The 18,673-nt window shown below is 40.6% G+C and overlaps 1 protein-coding gene and 1 long non-coding RNA gene across 3 annotated transcripts in view; both read left to right on the top strand.

The window, feature by feature from the left end:
- The first annotated feature begins 3,187 nt into the window (after positions 1-3,187).
- LOC113568571 overlaps positions 3,188-18,673 on the top strand; it is a 44,961-nt gene continuing 29,475 nt past the window's right edge. Inside the window, exons 1-3 of one of the 2 annotated variants that reach the window (XR_004776731.1) lie at positions 3,188-3,280; positions 3,627-4,165; positions 6,070-6,217. This is a non-coding gene — a long non-coding RNA (uncharacterized LOC113568571). Of the gene's footprint in view, positions 3,281-3,626; positions 4,166-6,069; positions 6,218-18,673 lie in introns of those variants that run through there. The other variant, XR_004776732.1, reaches the window with a different exon arrangement.
- LOC113569303 (monocyte chemotactic protein 1B-like) lies at positions 12,114-13,486 on the top strand. Its single transcript, XM_035532172.1, has 3 exons — positions 12,114-12,371; positions 12,707-12,821; positions 13,168-13,486. The coding sequence occupies exons 1-3, from the start codon at positions 12,308-12,310 to the stop codon at positions 13,295-13,297; spliced, it is 309 nt and encodes a 102-aa protein (XP_035388065.1). The 5' UTR covers positions 12,114-12,307; the 3' UTR covers positions 13,298-13,486.

An 18,673-nucleotide genomic window follows, 5' to 3' on the forward strand; every position in this document is an offset into this window, starting at 1 on the left:
CAAACATGGCTTTATTTTTATAATGATATTCTTACCCGGTTGTTATCTTTGTGGGCAGTAATGATAGTACCTGTGCTGATGTGGGTAGGAGGAGGAACATGAACATGAGGTGTGACATTCAGGTTCCACTGTGACAAAGGGACTTCCAGACCCACTTTGTGTGTCTCAGTGACTGCCTGCAGTTTTAGAGATGAACTTTAATTATTTATTTATGCCACCACCACCTCAACATAAATAGGACATTTCACCCAACCACAGACTAAACACAACTAACAAACCACTCAGTTGAGTCTACTGATGTCAATCAGACAGTTTATGTTGGAACATCATATGATCATATGAATATGGTTAATAGAATGTAAGCCCAGAGTATAATTATCACTAATAGTCTTTATTTGTGTCCTGTGGGACTTACAGTGTAGGTGTTCATTCTTACAGAAGAGCAAAATGTTCATAAGATATTTTTTTGTGAAACTGAAGAATGCAGCATTGTATGTATATTGCTTGTATATTGTGTATTGTGGGTATATTGGTTGTATATTGTGTATTGTATGTATATTGCTTGTATATTGTGTATTGTGGGTATATTGCTTGTATATTGTGTATTGTGGGTATATTGCTTGTATATTGTGTATTGTAGGTATATTTCCTGTAATGCTTGAGAGTCAACAGCAGCCAGAACCAAACTCCTTGTGTGTGTCGGCATACTTGCCCAATAAACCTGATTGATTCTGATTCATGCTACACTACAGGGATAGTAAGAAATCTTGAAAACAAGTTCAGTAGAAGGTGAGGGGGGTTGATGCCTTGGTGACACCGTTAATTGAGGAAGGAAGCAGGAATCTTGCCCAAGCTGATGGGATGGGAATACGTGCACGGATCCTCAGCCTTGTCCAAACAGAAACAAAAGGGAGTAAAGCCCACTAGATTTGCCCAGTCCAGGGAGAAAACCAGAGTCCACGCATGTCAGGGACCTCAACTCTAACCACGACACCACAGAAAATGTGTTTGTGGCTAAAGGCAGGAAACATATGCAGGAACACTGCCTGCTACAGGTTTCTTTTCCTGTTGAACAACTGACAGAGGGGGAAATTCTCTTCTGAGACTGAGACACGGGGGAAGACACAAGAAAGACAAAGGACAATGTAGCCCAGTGAAAATATAATGAAAAGATAGTAATAGTTCCTTTAATAGTTGTGTTCTATGGAATTTTATTTTATAAATGGGTTACATGTTGCATTTGGTAATGGGTAACAGCCTGTGCTAGGTGATAGGCCTTTTCCAATTCCCATTTCATCCTTGACACATATTTTATACATGATGTGGGTGATGGACCATCAGTAGAGACACCAAAACAAACACCAGTGGCCAGTCTTGCTTCTTGTCCAAATAAGAGAATACGGGTCGTAGCCAGTAGCCTCATTGGCTGGGCAATTAGAAGCATTCACCAGGTGTTGGCTCCATTCAGACTTCTGCTGAACATTCAAAGTACCCAGTATATGCAGCAGGGTGCAATTAAACCTTTTTGGCTGGGGTTCACCCTGTGGATGACATGTTGTTGTGCGGGACTTATTCATGCCCAACATGCTCAACATCTTGTCAATTAATTTACTCTGAAAATCCCTTTCCTGATCAGAATGAAATCTAGCTGGCAGATCATAATGAATGAAATATTTTTCCCACACGGTTCTGGCTACTGTCACCACTTTCTGATCCTTAGTGGGAAACGCCTGCACATACCTTATAAAGTGGTCCTTTACCACCAAGACATTACACACATTCCGAGAATCTGGCTCAATGGTAAGAAAGTCCCATACAAGATCCGTGGGTCCAGAACTACTCAGATGGGATAAAGGAAGTGCTCATTGATGTAAGGTTTTCCTCTTTATGCAACGATCACAGGTCTGACAATAGATCTCTACCTCATGCTTCATGCGCGGCCAGAAAAATCTGTCTCATACTAGGGCAAAGGTTTTGTCAAAACCTACATGTCCACTGTCATCATGCAAAAATGTTAATACCACACCACGAAACTGCTTGAGAAGCACTAATTATTGTCTCATTCGCTGGTCAGGGAGCTTAACTCTTCAGTACAATAGTCCTTGAAGGTTAAGAGATGACAGCAAACATGGCAAGCATTTAATTATCAAAATATATCAATCAAATTTACCAGTATAAAGAGCTATTTATGGAGCTATGTTGATATTACATCATCTAAGTAAAAAAAAAAAAATGTAAATATGTACCACAGGCTTAATGCTGACTAAATGCACAAAGCCATCTTTTCATCGCTTGCTCTATATTACGCGCGTCTAATACACTGAATAAACGCGAGACTGGCTTCTTAAAGAGACAGTAACCCAAAAGGAAATATAACAGCCAGACAACAAAAACTCTTTAAATCTACACAAAGTGTACACGCATCTTTCCACCTGGCAACACAGAAACAGGAAAAAAAAAGAAAAAAAAAAAAAAAAAAAAGAACGAAAACATTTTACCTTCTGAGCTTTTGGTTTCCTTCCCACAGTTAACAGGAATCAAATTTCAGCTCATTGCACAGTTTATTTCATTCATATTTCAAGAATGAATTACAACTTGATTGTATTAAAAAATAAGATATTGAAAGATATTGTAAAAAGATATTATTTAAGTCTGAGAAATATTTTTTAGTTCACATGTAATGTAATGTAAATGTTTAGTTCACAGCTCACTGAGAAAAACTAAATAAGAAGGAGGAGCTAGAAGAGGATTTCCTGTGTTCATATTTGGAGAACAGCCCTCTCTCTCCCTATATAACAGAGATCAGAACACTGATTCTACACACACTGATCTCTATTCCACAGCAGAGGACACTGCACTTACTACAGCTGTGACTGTCTGTGTGTGAAATCAGACATTCTGCTGGAATGAGGAAGCTGTGTGCTCTGCTGTTTGTGCTGCTGCTCTGTTCTCTCCAGCTGGTCTCTAGTGCTGAGTCTCCATCTCTCTGTTATATGATGCCTTCTGTCTTTTATTGTGAAAACTACCAATGTGAACCAAAGTCAGTGAATTCATTTTTACATCACTGTTACATAGTTTAGGTCAAAAGGTACAGAAAAGTGGTACAATCTCTCATTGCTGTACTGCACTGAGTGACTTTGTTTGTTTGCTGATGTCTTCCAGCTCCAGATGCTGTTAACCGTGTGATCTGCTGTCCTGCACTGACTCAGATGAAGTTGCCCCTCAAACGTATCGTGTCCTACAACCGGACCAGTAGCGATTGCTCCATCAAAGCTGTGGTGTGAGTATCACCTGCTCTGAGAGGCAGCACATGCCTACTACAGCCCTTCATATATGTAACACAGTCCACACACTGCATCTATGAACCATTTCTGGAATCAGGTTTGGACTTTCTGCTGAAATGCTGCAGTGAAGGTGCTGTAGCGACAACATTAAGAGCTGATTTTACACACTCACACTAAGCCCAGTGGGAGAATCTTCCACAGGGATTTATCACTGATAGTGTCATTTACATCAGGAATGTTTCCTGTGATTTTCCCACACAGGTACATTTTTGCCATCTTGGGTCATTTAGTCCTGGCCTTCTGTATTAACAGAACATTGCTGTACCTTTGTCTCTGTTCCAGCTTTAAGATTATTAGTGGAAAGATGATCTGTGTGGATCCTGCCTCTGACTGGGTCAATAACCACATGAAAGCAGTGGACCAGAGAACAAAAGGACCTGCTACTGGAAAACAAACATCCTCCAAACACTGAAGTTAACCAGCTAAAGGCTGTGAAATACATGCGATTATACGTCACATACACATAGTACACAAGTAAATATAACTGTGTACCATGAAGAACTATGTTAAATATTGGTAACATTCTGTAATTGGTGTTCTGGACAGGCCAGTAAATGTTTTGGCATTCTAGCGGCCCCTGCTGGCTGAACAGAAAAACACAGTAGGAAGTAGTGAAATAGGAAGTGTTCAGGTAGAGCACATTGGATTGAGTGCTACAAAATCCACCATAATCTGTTAATTACTAGTTTAGCAGGACAGTGTTATTCCCTGTGAGTAATACTATTTTATTATTGCTCATGTGTGGTTTAAGTGGATGTTTGGATAATGAAGTTGAGATGATGTCTATCACTGGTTGTTGAATCTTCACCAACTGTCGAGTGGTAAGCATGGGAAGTGTTCGGGTTGCTGACTATAGAAGAACAGCATATGCTACAATTAATAGCAAATATATTTATTTATAAATCTACGTAAGCGTTATTGATTTGCTTGTATTTTCAGTGTTACACCATTCATATGATAAAACATTCGAAGAATCACATTGTGGATCCCGAGTGTCATTGTATGGTTATTTTCTCATTTTTAAAAATAAAGCTCATTTTCCTACAGTATTTCCTACAGTATTACCTGTTATAACTTATGATTTACTGAGTTGCATGTATACAAACTATGTAAACTATATTCAACATAAGGCTGAATTCCTATTTCACTTCAACCAATCACAGCGTTTCCTGTATCACGATCAGTTCCTTTCCCTGTCTTGTGTTTAGTTCCGGTCCATAGTTTCGTTTTGTTCTCACATTGTTTGATTGCGTACACCTGTCCCTCGTTTCGAGTTCATGTATTTAAACCCTGCTGTGTGTCTTGGTCGTGGCTGTTCGTTGTTTGTTTGGATGTGTGACTGTTAGAATTATTGAATTTGTGAATGTGTTTCCCTAGCCTTAGTTATAGCCTGCTTCCCCTTGTGCCTTCGTGTGTTTTTGTTTACTCATGTTTCCCCGTACTCTCCGTGTTGGCTCTATGACCCTGGACTACGACAACAGCTCTGATTTTAGATTTGCCCATAATAAATCTCGTTCCTCTCCGCACACGCGTCCGCCTCCTTACGCTACATCCTGGTGCATGAGAAAACCCTCACATAACCCCAACTCTCACGCCAACTCTAAGCTTAAATATTTGAACGCAGGAGTTTGCTATTAGTTGTTGACAATTTTTGCGGAATCATCCGGGACCTTACACTACATCAGTCCAAAACTCTAAATTAATCTACTTTGAACTTTTACCTTGTTCTTCCTAACTATCAACTGCAGTTGTGAAGCAAGTCATATAAATAAAATAAAAAAACAATAAAGCTTAAGATATAAAGTGTTGCGATAAAGATACAGACTAAATGAAGAATTAAGATATATAAAAGTGCACAGTAGTGTTTAACAGTGCATTGTTACAGGATCTGAGGGAAAAGTGTTTACCCGAGCTGAAAGCTTCACCAAATAAAGGATGTTTTTAGTTTAGATTTAAAGCCACTGGATCCATTTATAAACAGCATCATAGCTACACGCTGCTTCTGTATGCTTAGTATGTCTCTTAGGCAGGATTAACCAACTACATCTGATCTGAGGTTTCTGCTTGGCTCATAACACTGCAGTGTATCACATAGATAAACTCATCCTACTCCTTAAAGGATTATTAGACCAGTAAGAATGCCTTAAAGGTCAACTCTGTAGTATACCAATAGCCAGTGTAAGAACTTAGAAATGAGCGTCACTTCTTTTGCCCGTAGTCAGAAGTCTGGCAGCGGCATTTTGATGGCCTGTCTGATTGATTGTCTTTTTGGGGAGTTCCATTAGGAGGCTGCAATTATATTGTGAAGGCCCAAGTGCAGCAAGACAAGGAACAGGACTCGCAGATGTCTCCCGACGAAGACAGACATTTATTAAGCATTAACAATGGCACTCACATACAACAAAGTAGTGACATAAGTGATACATAAACACGAGCATTAAACTTATACAGGCAACTAAATGTAAACACTAGCACTAATATCAACACAAACAATGACTGACAATAAGTTACAAAACAAAGGGTTTAATATACATAAATAAATGGAACAAATAAAGTGCAGGTGTGTGTTAACAAGGTGGTGTGATTACAAACAAGGGGCAGTCCTGATGAAAACAATGACGCCTCCACATGCATGTGGCGGGACGTGCTGTTACATATACAAGAACAAGCTAGATTTTATCTGTCACCAGTGTGGGAAACCCTAACATGTTGCTTACTATTGCAGGGTTATTTTGGCAGGACAGGAGCAAGGCCAAGCAGTGAGTGTTAATGAGACTGACCAGTCTTTAAACACCTAAAACCTGTGGTAACTAGGGCAACCATGGGTGGTCAGTGAAGCATTTATGCAACAGCTACTCAAAACTGTAATGACACAGCACTTGTGGGCCCTAGTAATGAAGGAGATGTGGTGATGAATGGAACTGTGTGTCAGGCCCTCATTGATTCAGGATATCACGTCACAACAATCACTGATATGTTTTTGAAGAAACACCCCCAGCTTTGTTTAATGAGTCACCACCAATGGGCCCATAGTAGGAACAGCAGGCACCATATTACAGTGTGCTGAACATTTACCTCCAACTCCTCAACTCTATCTTTAACAGTTCCCCATTACATTTACATCATTTAGCTGACACTTTTATCCAAAGCCAATTAAAATTATGACTGAGTACAAGTTGAGGGCTAAGGGCCTTGCTCAGGGGGCCCAACAGCGGCAACTTGAACCAGCCAGTTACAAGCCAAATACCTTAACCACTGAGCTATGACTGCCCCAAGCCCCAGCAGTTGTTCCAGAAATAGAATTCAGGGCAACTCATTGGCACCATTTACAGTTTATATTTAGCTGACACTGACTGAATACAACTTGAGCAATTGAGGGTTAAGGGTATTACTCAGGGGCCCAACAGTGGCAAGTTGGCATTTGTGGGACTTGATCTGGTAACCTTCTGATTACTAGTGAAGTGCTTTAACCACTGAGCTTCCACTGTGCCATGACATTTGTGCTTATGGCATATGGTAAGCAGTTCAGAGTGAAGCAAAGTCACCTTGCATGGTACTCAGCATTGATAGCTGTAGTGAAAATCAACGAGAAAGAAATGGAAGGTAAAACTGGCACTGTAAGGTTTGCAGGACACCATGAGGATGTGATGCCTCCTGGTAACGAAATAAATCTGAGATGTAAAACATACAGAGCACCCAAGGGTGTTCCACATACAGCTTTAGTTGAACGTTTACCCTCTCAAAAGCTTCCAGATGGGTTGATTTTTGTTCGTGTTCTGGCCAATGTGGAAAAGGGATTATACCTGTTAGGCCAATGAACCTCTCTACAAAGTCTATTACTACTATTGCAGCTGTGTTTGATGTGTCTGAACCTGCTGGGGAAGTGAGTAAGATGAGTGATTCCAAGCATGAAAGTGACACCAGTTTACCAGAGGGACATAGTAGTGAAATGCAAAATGAGGTGGACAGGTCATGGAGGGAGAGGCAGCCAAAGAAAATGCAGGTGTTTTCTCCCAGCATGCTCTCAACTATGAGCACAGGAAGACTGTGAAATACCAGTTGTTGACACTAAGCCTTTCTGATTACTTTCAACCCAGTACCAGCAGGGCAGACTGGCCATTAAGGAGATTGAGTAGGCACAATGTAAACACAATGTGTATTGCTCCCACGTGATACACCTGCAGGACGTAAAAGGGTTACTGGGGCGACGCCAAGTCAAGTGGAAAGCACTGGATGTCCTACAGAACCTGTCCAAGCCCTGGTGACTGGTGATGCTTTTGATGGGAAGGGCATTGATGTTTTACAGGCTATGACTAAACAGGACATGAGGGCGAGTTTAAAAGACGATACAGTGATTGGTATCTTTTTGCCAAGTAAAGAGCGTGGTACCAGGCCCGCAGGCGATGAGCTGCTGTGGACTGGACTGCACAAGCGACTTCTCTTAAAGGAGAGGAAGCAGTTCATTTTTAAAGATAGTATTCTGCATTGGTGAATAAGAGCTTGTCAATGTAAAGTTGTGGACCAGCTAGTCTTGTCAGAAAACTGAGGGTGCAGACAAAAACTGTTCTTCATGATGACTGTGGTCACTTCGGAGTTGATCGGATATTTGCATTAATTCAGAAAGTGTTTTTATGGGAAATGTTTCATGATGTTAAAGTGTGGTGTGAGCAGTGCAAAAGGTGCTGCCTCAGGAAAAGGCCACTCAGAGGCCTGAAGGCTCCACTGAACAGGATTCATACAAGCACACACCTAGAGATAATTTTTATAGACTTTCTCATGCTTGAGAAATCCAAGTGTGGAGTAGAAAATGTATTGGTGGTGACTGATTATTTGTCACGATTCGCTCAAGGCTACGTCATGAAAAACCAAAAGGCGAATACAGTAGCAAAAGTGTTGTGGAGAAACCTTTTTTGCAGATTTGGAGTTCCAGTCAGATAATTGTCAGATCAAGGGATACATTTAAAAAATGCTTTGGTGAAGGAACTGTGTCACATTGGTGGGGTGCAGAAAGTCCCTAAGAACTCCATATCACCTGCAAGAGAATGGTACCACTGAAAGGTTCAATGGAAGCGTGATGAACGTTAGGCACCCCAAATTAAGTTCAAAGTTCAAAGTTCAAGTTCAAAGAGGTTTTATTGTCATTTCAGCTAAATAAAAGCACACAACAAAAACGAGACAATATTCCTCCAGGACCATGGTGCAACACAAAACAACAGTGCAACAGACAACATGCTACACAGTCCAATATAGTACGAAAATGTCATTAAATAAACATGAAATAAACAATAATAACTACAGGACAGGACAAATACAAAATGAGTAGACAGTGCAATTATTTAGTCCAGTATACAGTACTGGGCATATGTAAAGCAAGTTGTGCATAGGAATCAGTGACATGCTACCCTGAACATAGCAGTCACCGGTAGCAGCCAGAACAGTTCAGAGTACAGTGCTGCTTTAGTACAGTACTCTAGCAGCAAGTAGGATAATGTGCAAGACTGCAACAGGAGTGCATTGTTTATTTGTGTGAGGTTTGACTTCAGCACTAGTCCGATGCAAAACAATGTGTGAGTGTGTGTATGGATATGTATGTATGTACGTACGTACTTATGTATGTATGTATGTATGTGTGTGTGTGTGTGTGACTGTGTATAAGCATGTATAAAAGTGCCCATTTTGGAATCTGAATTGGAATTGGAGTTAGCCAGAGTTCAGGAGTCTGATGGCTTCTGGGAAGAAGCTGTTGCACAGTCTGGAGGTGCGGGACTGGATGCTGCAGTACCTTCTTCCAGATGGCAAAAGGGTGAACAGTTCATGTGAGGGGTGTGTGGGGTCTTTCACAATGTTGGTGGCTTTCTGGATGCAGCGCGTTATGTAGATGTTCGTGATGGAGGGAAGAGAGACCCCAATGATCTTCTCATCTGTTCTCACTATTCTCTGGAGGGTCTTGCAGTCAGAGGCGGTGCAGTTCCCAAACCAGGTAATGATGCAGCTGCTCAGGATGCTCTCTACAGTACCTCTGTAGAAGGTAGTGAGGATGGGTGATGGGAGATGGGCTTTCCTCAGCTTTCGAAGGAAGTAAAGACGTTGCTGGGCTCTCTTGGTGACGGAACAGGTGAGGTTCTCCGCTATGTGAACACCAAGGAACTTGATGTTCTTGATGATCTCCATTGAGGAGCCGTTGATGGCAAGCGGGGAGTGATCTTGCGTTGCTCTCCTGAAGTCATCAATCATTTCTTTTGTCTTGTCAACATTCAGATACAGGTTGTTGACCTTACACCAGCTCACCAGTTCTGACTCGTTGTCTTTGTTTGATGAGACCCACCACGGTCGTGTCATCAGCGAACTTGATGATGTGATTCAAACTGTGCATCGCTGCACAGTCATGAGTCAGCAGTGTGAACAGCAGAGGGCTGAGTACGCTGCCCTGGGGAGCACCAGTACTCAGTGTGGTGGTGTTGGAAGTGCTGCTCCCAATCCGGACTGACTGAGGTCTACCAGTCAAGAAATCCAGGATCCAGTTGCAGAGGGAGGTGTTCAAGCCCAGTAAGCTCAACTTTCCAATCAGATGCTGAGGAACAATGGTGTTGAATGTTGAACTGATGTCTATGAACAGCATCCTTACGGAGGTGCCCTTTTTATCCAGATGTGTGAGTACCAGATGAAGTGTGGTAGAGATGGCATCATCTGTACAGCGGTTGGAGCGGTACACGAACTGCAGGGGGTCCAGAGAAGGGAGAAGCTGGTTCTTGATGTGTCTCATGATGAGTCTCTCTAAGCACTTCATGATGATGGATGTGAGTGCGATGGAACAGTAGTCATTGAGACACGACACCGTGGGCTTCTTAGGCATGGGGGCGATGGTGGTGGTCTTGAAGCATGTTGGGACCACGGCGCAGCTCAGAGAGATATTGAAGATGTCTGTCAGGACATCTGCAAGCTGGTAAGCACATTCTCTGAGCACACGACCTGGGATGTTGTCTGGTCCAGCAGCTTTCTGTGGGTTAACTCCATGCAGAGTACGCCTCACATCAGCCGCCGTCAGGCACAGCACCTGGCCATTTTGCGGAGGGATGGACTTTTCTGCTGCAACATTGTTCTGCGCTTCAAACCATGCATAGAAGTTATTCAGTGCATCTGGGAAGATGGCATCACTGTTAAGTTATCTATAGATAAAAAATGGTAATTTATAAACAAACAAAAAAATGTTAAGGAATTTGATATGAACACTGATTATTACATCAATCAATCAAAGTTTATTTATATAATGCATTTTACAACAGATGTTGTCACAAAGCAGCTTTACAAATATCCAAGTCCAAGCCCCCAGTGAACAAGCCAAGGATGACAGTGGCAAGGAAAAACTCCCTAGAGCATGAGGAAGAAACCTGGAGAGGAACCAGGACTCAAAGGCAGCCCTCCTCTTCTGGCCAACAGTCACCACAATAGTAATAATTCTAAGAGAAAAAGCTACATAAAGCTACCAAATTTAGTTTATGTGATGCAAAGGGAGATTTCCTCAAACCCCAGTTCAGTGTTAAATGTGCTTCTAAGTAGTGTCTGTTTACACTGGGAGTCTCTTCCTCTTCTGACCACAGATTCTTGCCAACTCTTGTTTTAATGGAATGTGTGCACAGAAGTCCTGCTGATGACCTCACCAGAGAGACATGTGAACAAGAGAAATTAAACTACTGCTACATAATGATGATGATTCATCATAATAATGATGATTATGATGACAGACATGAGTGTGATGAGGTAGAATTTAGTTTGCATGTAAACAAGAGATATTTTCTCCAACTGATATTGGCTTCTGATAATAGCATCTTGTGGTAGTGATACTTTCATTGTTTTACTCATGTGTAACCCATAGAGGATGATTAGAAGAGGACAAGACTAAGACGAAAATATATCAGAAAAATGCAATAAATACTCAAATAGGCTTTTGATAATAGCATCTTAATAGCACTGACCATTTTACTTACACCGCACATTACAACTATACATCAAAAATTGAAATCAATATTTGATTAGTCTATGTGTTTAGTCAGGCATTTTAGTAAATATCTCTCATCTTAGGTAAATGTGTTGATCTGGGGGTTAATGGGCATTAGGATTTATGGAAAACTGGGATGTTATGATGCTGTCACTGCATCTCTATTTTGTCATTAATCTTTGTTGGCTGAGAGCGGCAGCATGCTGATGTTCCAGGGAGCCTCCATGTCAGTGTTTCCTTCTGGCTCTGTCCTTTTAGCCATATGGCTATAGCTAGACCTGCCAGAGTCATTCTATACACCTATTTTACACACTTTAGTATTTGACCATGCCAAATAATCTTATCATACACTCACACACTTACACTCATGAAACCCAGACTAGGACTGTTAGGAACCAGGAAGGCTGGACTTCTATTGCTCACCCTTATTTATTGACTATTTTGGTTTTTTGTTGCACATTTTGTGCTTGTTATGATGTCTGGGGTTGACCAGAGGATGTTGGCCCCCTTGGAGTCTTTGTTCCTCTCGAGGTTTCTTGCTCATGTTCTAGGGCGGTTCTCCTTGCCACTGTCTCCTTTGGCTTGTTCACTTGGGGCTTGGACACAGACATCTGCAAATCTGCTTTGCTCTTATGTAAATGAATTAGAATTTGCATGACAATTTAAAAGGTTTAAAAGAAGAATGCAGGGAAAGAACATTCTTTCAGTGAACTCAAAATTGGGTTTACAAGCTCACAGCCCATTGAGAAAAAAATGAGGACGTGAGAGTTGATGTAAAGAAAAGAGGAAGGAATCAGCAGAATCAGGCTTTCTGGAGTAAGGAGATACTTGGAAAATCAGTGGATGCTAATTTGGAGAACAGCCCTCTCTGTCCCTATATAACAGGGTGCAGAACACTGATTCTACACACACACTACACTTTCTACAGCCGTGACTGTCTGTGTGTGAAATCAGAGATTCTGCTAAAATGAGGAACCTGTCTGCTCTGCTGTTTGTGCTGCTGCTCTGTTCTCTCCAGCTGGTCTCTAGTGGTGAGTCTCCATCTCTCTGTTATATGATGCATTTCTTACACATTTGGCAGACATTCTCGTCAACAGTGACTTAAAATTTCCAGGTAGGCAAATGTAGTGTATGGAGTCTTTCCCAAGGATTCTTATTTGTGTAGTTTGGAGCACTTGGCCAGACATGGAATGAACCCCAATTCCCCACAGGGGAGGCGGTGCTGTTCCCCACTACAGTATATTTACAATGTGAGCCAAATTGAACTGAGACATACTAGACTTAATGAGAGTCTTCTAAAAGTGGTACAATCTCTCATTATTGTACTAAGTGACTTTGTCTGGAACTGTTTGCTGATGTCTTCCAGGTCCTGCTCTTAACCTTGCAGACTGCTGTTATAAACCGACTCAAAATAAGTTGCCCCTCAAACGCATCGTGTCCTACAACTGGACCAGAAGCGATTGCTCCATCAAAGCTGTGGTGTGAGTATCACCTGCTCTGAGAGGCAGCACACGCCTACTACAGCCCTTCATATATGTAACACAGTCCACACACTGCATCTATGAACCATTTCTGGAATCACGTTTGGACTTCCTGCTGAAACGCTGCAGTGAAGGTGCTGTAGCAACAACATTAAGAGCTGATTTTACACACTCACACTAAGCCCAGTGTGAGAATCTTCCACAGGTATTTATCACTGATAGTGTCATTTACATCAGGAATGTTTACTGTGATTTTGCCACACAGGTAGATTTTCACCATCTTGGGTCATTAAGTCCTGGCCTGCTGTATTAACAGAACATTGCTGTACCTTTGTCTCTGTTCCAGCTTTAAGATGATTAGTGGAAAGGAGATATGTGTGGATCCTGCCTCTGACTGGGTCAATGACCACATGAAAGCAGTGGACCAGAGAACAGTATCTACTACTGGAAACCCAACATCTACACCTGCTACTTGAAATACAACATCCTCCAAACATTGAAGATGACCAGCTAAAGGCTATGAAATGTCTAAGATTTTATATCACATACACACTGTATATAAGTACATATAACCGTCTACCATGAGGGACTATTTATCTTAAATATTGGTAAAATATTGGTAAAAGTCTTTTTTTTTATAATAAAGTCAGTTTTTCAAAAATGCATTACTTTTTACAATTTGTTTTATTGAGCTGCATATACAAAAACTACAGAAAATATATAGAAAAAAGGAAAAGGTCATTTAAAAGAGGTTCAAGATAAAGATGAATTCCTATGGTACTTGAACGAATCATAGCCTTTCCTGGTATATTGGGAAACCTTAATTTTAACCCTAATCCTAATTCTAATCCTAAATCAAATATTTGAATGCAGTAGTTTGCTGCCAGATGCTGACAAATATCTCTGAATCATCTCGGACCTCACACTGCATCAAACAGAAACTTAAAATGAATCTGCTATACTTTTAGGGTGTTTTTCCTAACTCACTCAAAACTGCATCTGTGAAGCCTCAATTATAAAAGAAAAATCTGGAAGCAGCTTTGTTAAGAAATTATAAGGTTTTCTATCTTCAAAGAGCTGTCTAGACAAATATCATTCAAAATCAAATATCAGATTTTGAACTATCCATAGACTGAGACTGCGCTAATTAAAGTAATTAATCACATTTGTTTAAATACAGACTTTAGGAAGGTATCACTTTTACTACTGCTCTATTTCAGTGCAGCGTTTGATAAACCATAGAGCAAAACCTTCTTTATAAATTGGATGTATCTTATAGAATTGTGAAGGGGGTTGGACTCTCAGAAACAGTCCTAAAATGGTGCAATTAATATGTAAAGGGATGACTCTGGCACAAATTATGATTTATCCCTCTCCCCAGACAACTATGGTCCCCTCCACTCTGTTTGTATGTGCCTTGAGCACATAATTAACTGGATTGGCCATAAAATTCTGCAGGTGGATAAAAATAAAACAGAGATCATTAAATTTGGGAACAGCAATAAGAGCCACAGACTAGCTGCCATTTTGGCATTATACCCTATAATGTATAAGTGCTAGCTTGTAACCTTGGTACACTAATGGAATCTGATCTCAGTTTTAACAGCCAAATCAGGATTAATAACCTTAAGAACATCAACAAGATCAGAGATTTCTTAACTAAACCAGACCTTGAGAACCTCATCTATGCTTTTATCTCTAGCAGGTTGATTACTGTAATGGCTTCCTCATAGTGCTCCCAGAAAAGAGAATCAAACAGCTACAGTTGATTCAAATAAGAGTGTCACGATATGCCCCCCCCCCCCCCGAGTCACATTGTACGGCCTGCCACATGCAACGGGTTTCACCTTATTTGTAACCACGCCCTCTGTAATTGCACGCACCAGCACTGGGTTTAATGTCTTGTGTTTTTTGTCTATTTAAATCTCTGCTAGTGTGTGTACTGTTTTGGTCATTGTTAGTCTGCTGCTGTATATGCATATGTACTCATCGTTTAATGTTAGTATTGTCTGTGTTTTGTTAAGTATGAGTCATGTCTTTCATTAATGTTGTGTATGAGTGCCATCGTTGTTGTTCGTGTCTTTTGTTAATAAATGTGTCACTTCATCGAGGGAGTCTGTGCGTCCTGCTCCACGCCCATCGGCACTCGGGCCAGCAGACATGTTACAAAGAGCAAGAAAAGAGAACACATCATCCCGATTCACCCCAATTCACCCCAAGAAAAGAGAACACATCACCCCAATTCTCAAGTCCTTACACCAAGTAACAATATACAACAGAATTGACTTTAGCTATTGTGCTGTTTATAAATTGATCCTGTGGTTTTAAATATAAAAAACATGCTTAATAATCCAGTCGTTTGGCTCAGACACTGTTCCCTCAAATTCTGTAGTATTGCACATTTAATTTTTAAATGCTATTGTGTAATTTTATCTTTTGATTCTTAATTCTTTCTTTCTTTTCTCAACACTTTATTTTTAATTCAGGTTTATGTACTTTATATCTTAATAAGCTTTGTTATTTTTCTGTCTGTGTGAAGCACTTTGAACTGCTGTGTATGAAAAAGCCTATTCAAATAAACTTGCCTTGCCTTTAAACACTGAATGTCAGATTATGATCAAATGTCAAAGACTGAAATTCCAGTCATATTCAGTGAATACACTGTTTGGAGGCTGAACCCAGTCTACGAGCAGACTGTGATATGGCTGTGGACCCCCAGCTACAATCAGATGTGTGAACAGGTCTGAGAAGCTGAATGTGTTAGAGATGTGAACTGCATGGAATAAGGAAGTATAACAGTGTTCCACTTGATGCGGTCTCAGTTCCTGTGTGTGTGAGGAAGATCTTGACCAACCATGCCTTTACTGTAATAATGATTTTCTTTTTTTGCTATTTTCCTGGACAGTAATGAAAGTACTTGTACTGATGTGGGTAGGAGGAGGAACATGAACATGAGATGTGACATTCAGATTCCACTGTTACACAGGGACTTCCAGACCCACTGTGTGCGTCTCAGTGGCCATCTATGATTTTAGAGATGAACATTATTTCACCACCACATAAAGCGGGTACTTCACACAACCACAAACTAAATACAACTGACACAACACTCACTTTCGGCTACAGATGTAAATCAGAGTTGATCCATCATGTACGCATGGAACATCATATAAAAGTAATAAAAATAATGTTTGTAGGCAGAAAGGTTTAAGCACTGAATTAGAAATATTGATAACATAAAACCTGAGTGGTAAAAGCCTAGAGTTGAGGAGGTTCTTCACTGTGTCGCGGACCGCTCCCAGTCCCACCGGTCACGTGGTATGGCCCGCTGTGGGATGTGGGAGTTTGTTTGTGACCACGCCCATGTTAGCACACCTGCACCAGCTTCTGTGTCTAATGTCCGCATGTATTTAAACCATTGCAGGAGAGTGCAGAGTTGTCGGTCTTTGTTCATGTTCATGTTGGACTACGTGTTCATGTCACGGTAGTATCGTATGTTATGTTTGTAACCTGTTGTCCGTGTTCACCTACCTGGTATTGTGTGAGTGCCGATATGTTGGTCCTTCGTGTGTGTGTATAATAAATATGTATAATATGTCTGTCTATGTCAAGTTTGTATGTCCCACTCCTCACCCTGCAGAAATCGGGCCGTTACACACTGGAAATAATGGTGTCACACTTCAACCTGTGTGATATTGTATTTTAATTTGCGTAATATTTAAAAAATGTATGATTTGAATATAATGTAGGCGTTTTCAACAACTGTTATGTAAAGAAGGAGGGGCGATTATCACACACAGAAAACTATTTAAAAGTTTGGGCTCTTTGTGATTTCTTCAGTCATTCTCTGGGGGAAGCCTCAGACCTAAACCTGCAATAGAGAAAAGTACCAGCTCTTCTCTTCAACTAATTATCTGGTTTGTGTCTTCATTTTTTTTGTCTGTGTGTGTGGCTTAGAAATTATAGTACTGGCAAATCCAAGAATTTCTCCCCCACAATATGATCATACAATAGAATTAATAGAATGTGGGCCCAGTCTTGATCACTAATAGTTTGTTGTGTCCTGTGGGACTTTAACGGTGCAGGTGTTCAATCTTACAGAAGCACAAAACTTCATGAGCTGCTCATTGTTCTCGTCAGCTGAACATCAGAAAACTTATTTGTTTTTTCAAAACCACAACTGATTTTACTTGTTTGTAGATATCAAATGTTATTATTTAGACAAGTGAGTTATAAACAAATAAACCTACTTTCAGGAATCAGAATGATTTTGAAGACCTAAATTAAGCCTTGAAATGCCAGCAATACCTGCAGTGTTTGATGTCTGCCAATGAAATAGTTCATAAATCTGCAGTGCAAGTGTGTACAGATTTACTGTGTTTCAAAATCACGTTGGTCAGACCCTCTTTTCAACATATTGGTCAGACACTACTTTCAACAATGGATTTATAATAAGAACCCAGAGGAGGGTTCAGACGTGACAAGCTCCTCTAAACCACCCTAACAGAGAAAATATGTAAGGAATTGTTAATACAAGTAAATGGAGAAAAAGAAGTCTATTCTTTCTGCTCACTGTGAGTGTGTGTGTGTGCGTGTGTGTGCTGAGGTGTAATTGTCTGGTCCTCTGCAGTTTGATAGACACCATGAGCAATCTTTGTAACGCGGTGGCCCGAGTGCCGCAGGGCGTGGAGCAGGACGCACAGACTTCCTCGACATGGACGAACATTTAATTGAAACACAAAGACAACGGCACTCACATGTATTATAAACAATGGAGGCAACACAGTTAACACTGAAGAAACACGATGAACAGGATACATTTAACAACAGCAAGAAGAACATTTAACGTTCACATTATCATGCTACATTAACACATTACGTCAACAATAACCGACAACACTGCGCACAATGACAAGAGATTAAATACACAAAGACTAACACAATACAGGTGTGTGCAGGTGTGGCTATGAAGAGGATCCTCCCACTGCAGGTGGCGGGCCAAACCACGTGACTCACGGGAGGCCAGCGTTCTGACAATCTTTCCTGTACTCCCACCCAGATGGTGAAATGAAATTTGAATGAATGTCTGTACATCGGAGTCTCATGTCATCAAATGTAGAATAAAATTTCACCTCTTCTAGCCCTTGAATGACCTATAGCCATTTAATTGTTAAAAATAAATGACAGTCTAATGTTTTTGTCTCATTTGTTTGATTTGGCTCTTTTTATCTACTGTTAGTACTTGTGACTCCTCATTCATGTGAAAATTATCCTTAGTTTTCATCGACATGTCAATTTGAAAGGTTTAAAAAAAGAATGAAGGAAACGAACATTTTCATTCAGTGAGCTCAAGTTCAAAAGCTCACCATCCACTGAGGAAAAAGAGGATGTGAGAGTTGATGTAAATAAAAGAGGAAGGACTCAGCAGAAGACTCTCTGGATTGAGGTGATGATGTGAACTGTTTGTTTCTGACTCCTACAGCTCCACATGTGCGTAGCACCAACTGTTGGCCCAGTGTGACGGATGTGAACATCCCTCTGAAGAAGGTGCTGTACTAAACACATACAGACAGTCACTGTGCCACTAAAGCCATTGAGTGAGCAGTAATGATTTAACTTCTAATACTGACATGATGATAATAAGAGAGCAAATGTACACTTGATTGTTAGTCTTCTTAAAAGATGATCTTTTAGTATCTTTATATCAATTGGAAATTACTGCACAATAACACATTAACAAACACAAAAATACAAGACAAATACCTTCAGCACATTTTCATTACCAAAATGCATTTTTCCTGCAGCATAATTTTGTATACAAACAGTTCACTTCAACCACGTCCTTTTGAGAC

Source organism: Electrophorus electricus, chromosome 12 (genome assembly GCF_013358815.1).
Source record: "Electrophorus electricus isolate fEleEle1 chromosome 12, fEleEle1.pri, whole genome shotgun sequence".
In the NCBI taxonomy this organism is placed as follows: Eukaryota; Metazoa; Chordata; class Actinopteri; order Gymnotiformes; family Gymnotidae; genus Electrophorus; species Electrophorus electricus.

Bases quoted from the DNA above. Each gene is read 5' to 3' on its own strand.
- LOC113569303 (XM_035532172.1), top strand. From the start codon at position 12,308: ATGAGGAACCTGTCTGCTCTGCTGTTTGTGCTGCTGCTCTGTTCTCTC. The intron at 12,372-12,706 runs GTGAGTCTCCAT...GATGTCTTCCAG, and splicing joins TCTCCAGCTGGTCTCTAGTG to GTCCTGCTCTTAACCTTGCA. The intron at 12,822-13,167 runs GTGAGTATCACC...TCTCTGTTCCAG, and splicing joins TGCTCCATCAAAGCTGTGGT to CTTTAAGATGATTAGTGGAA.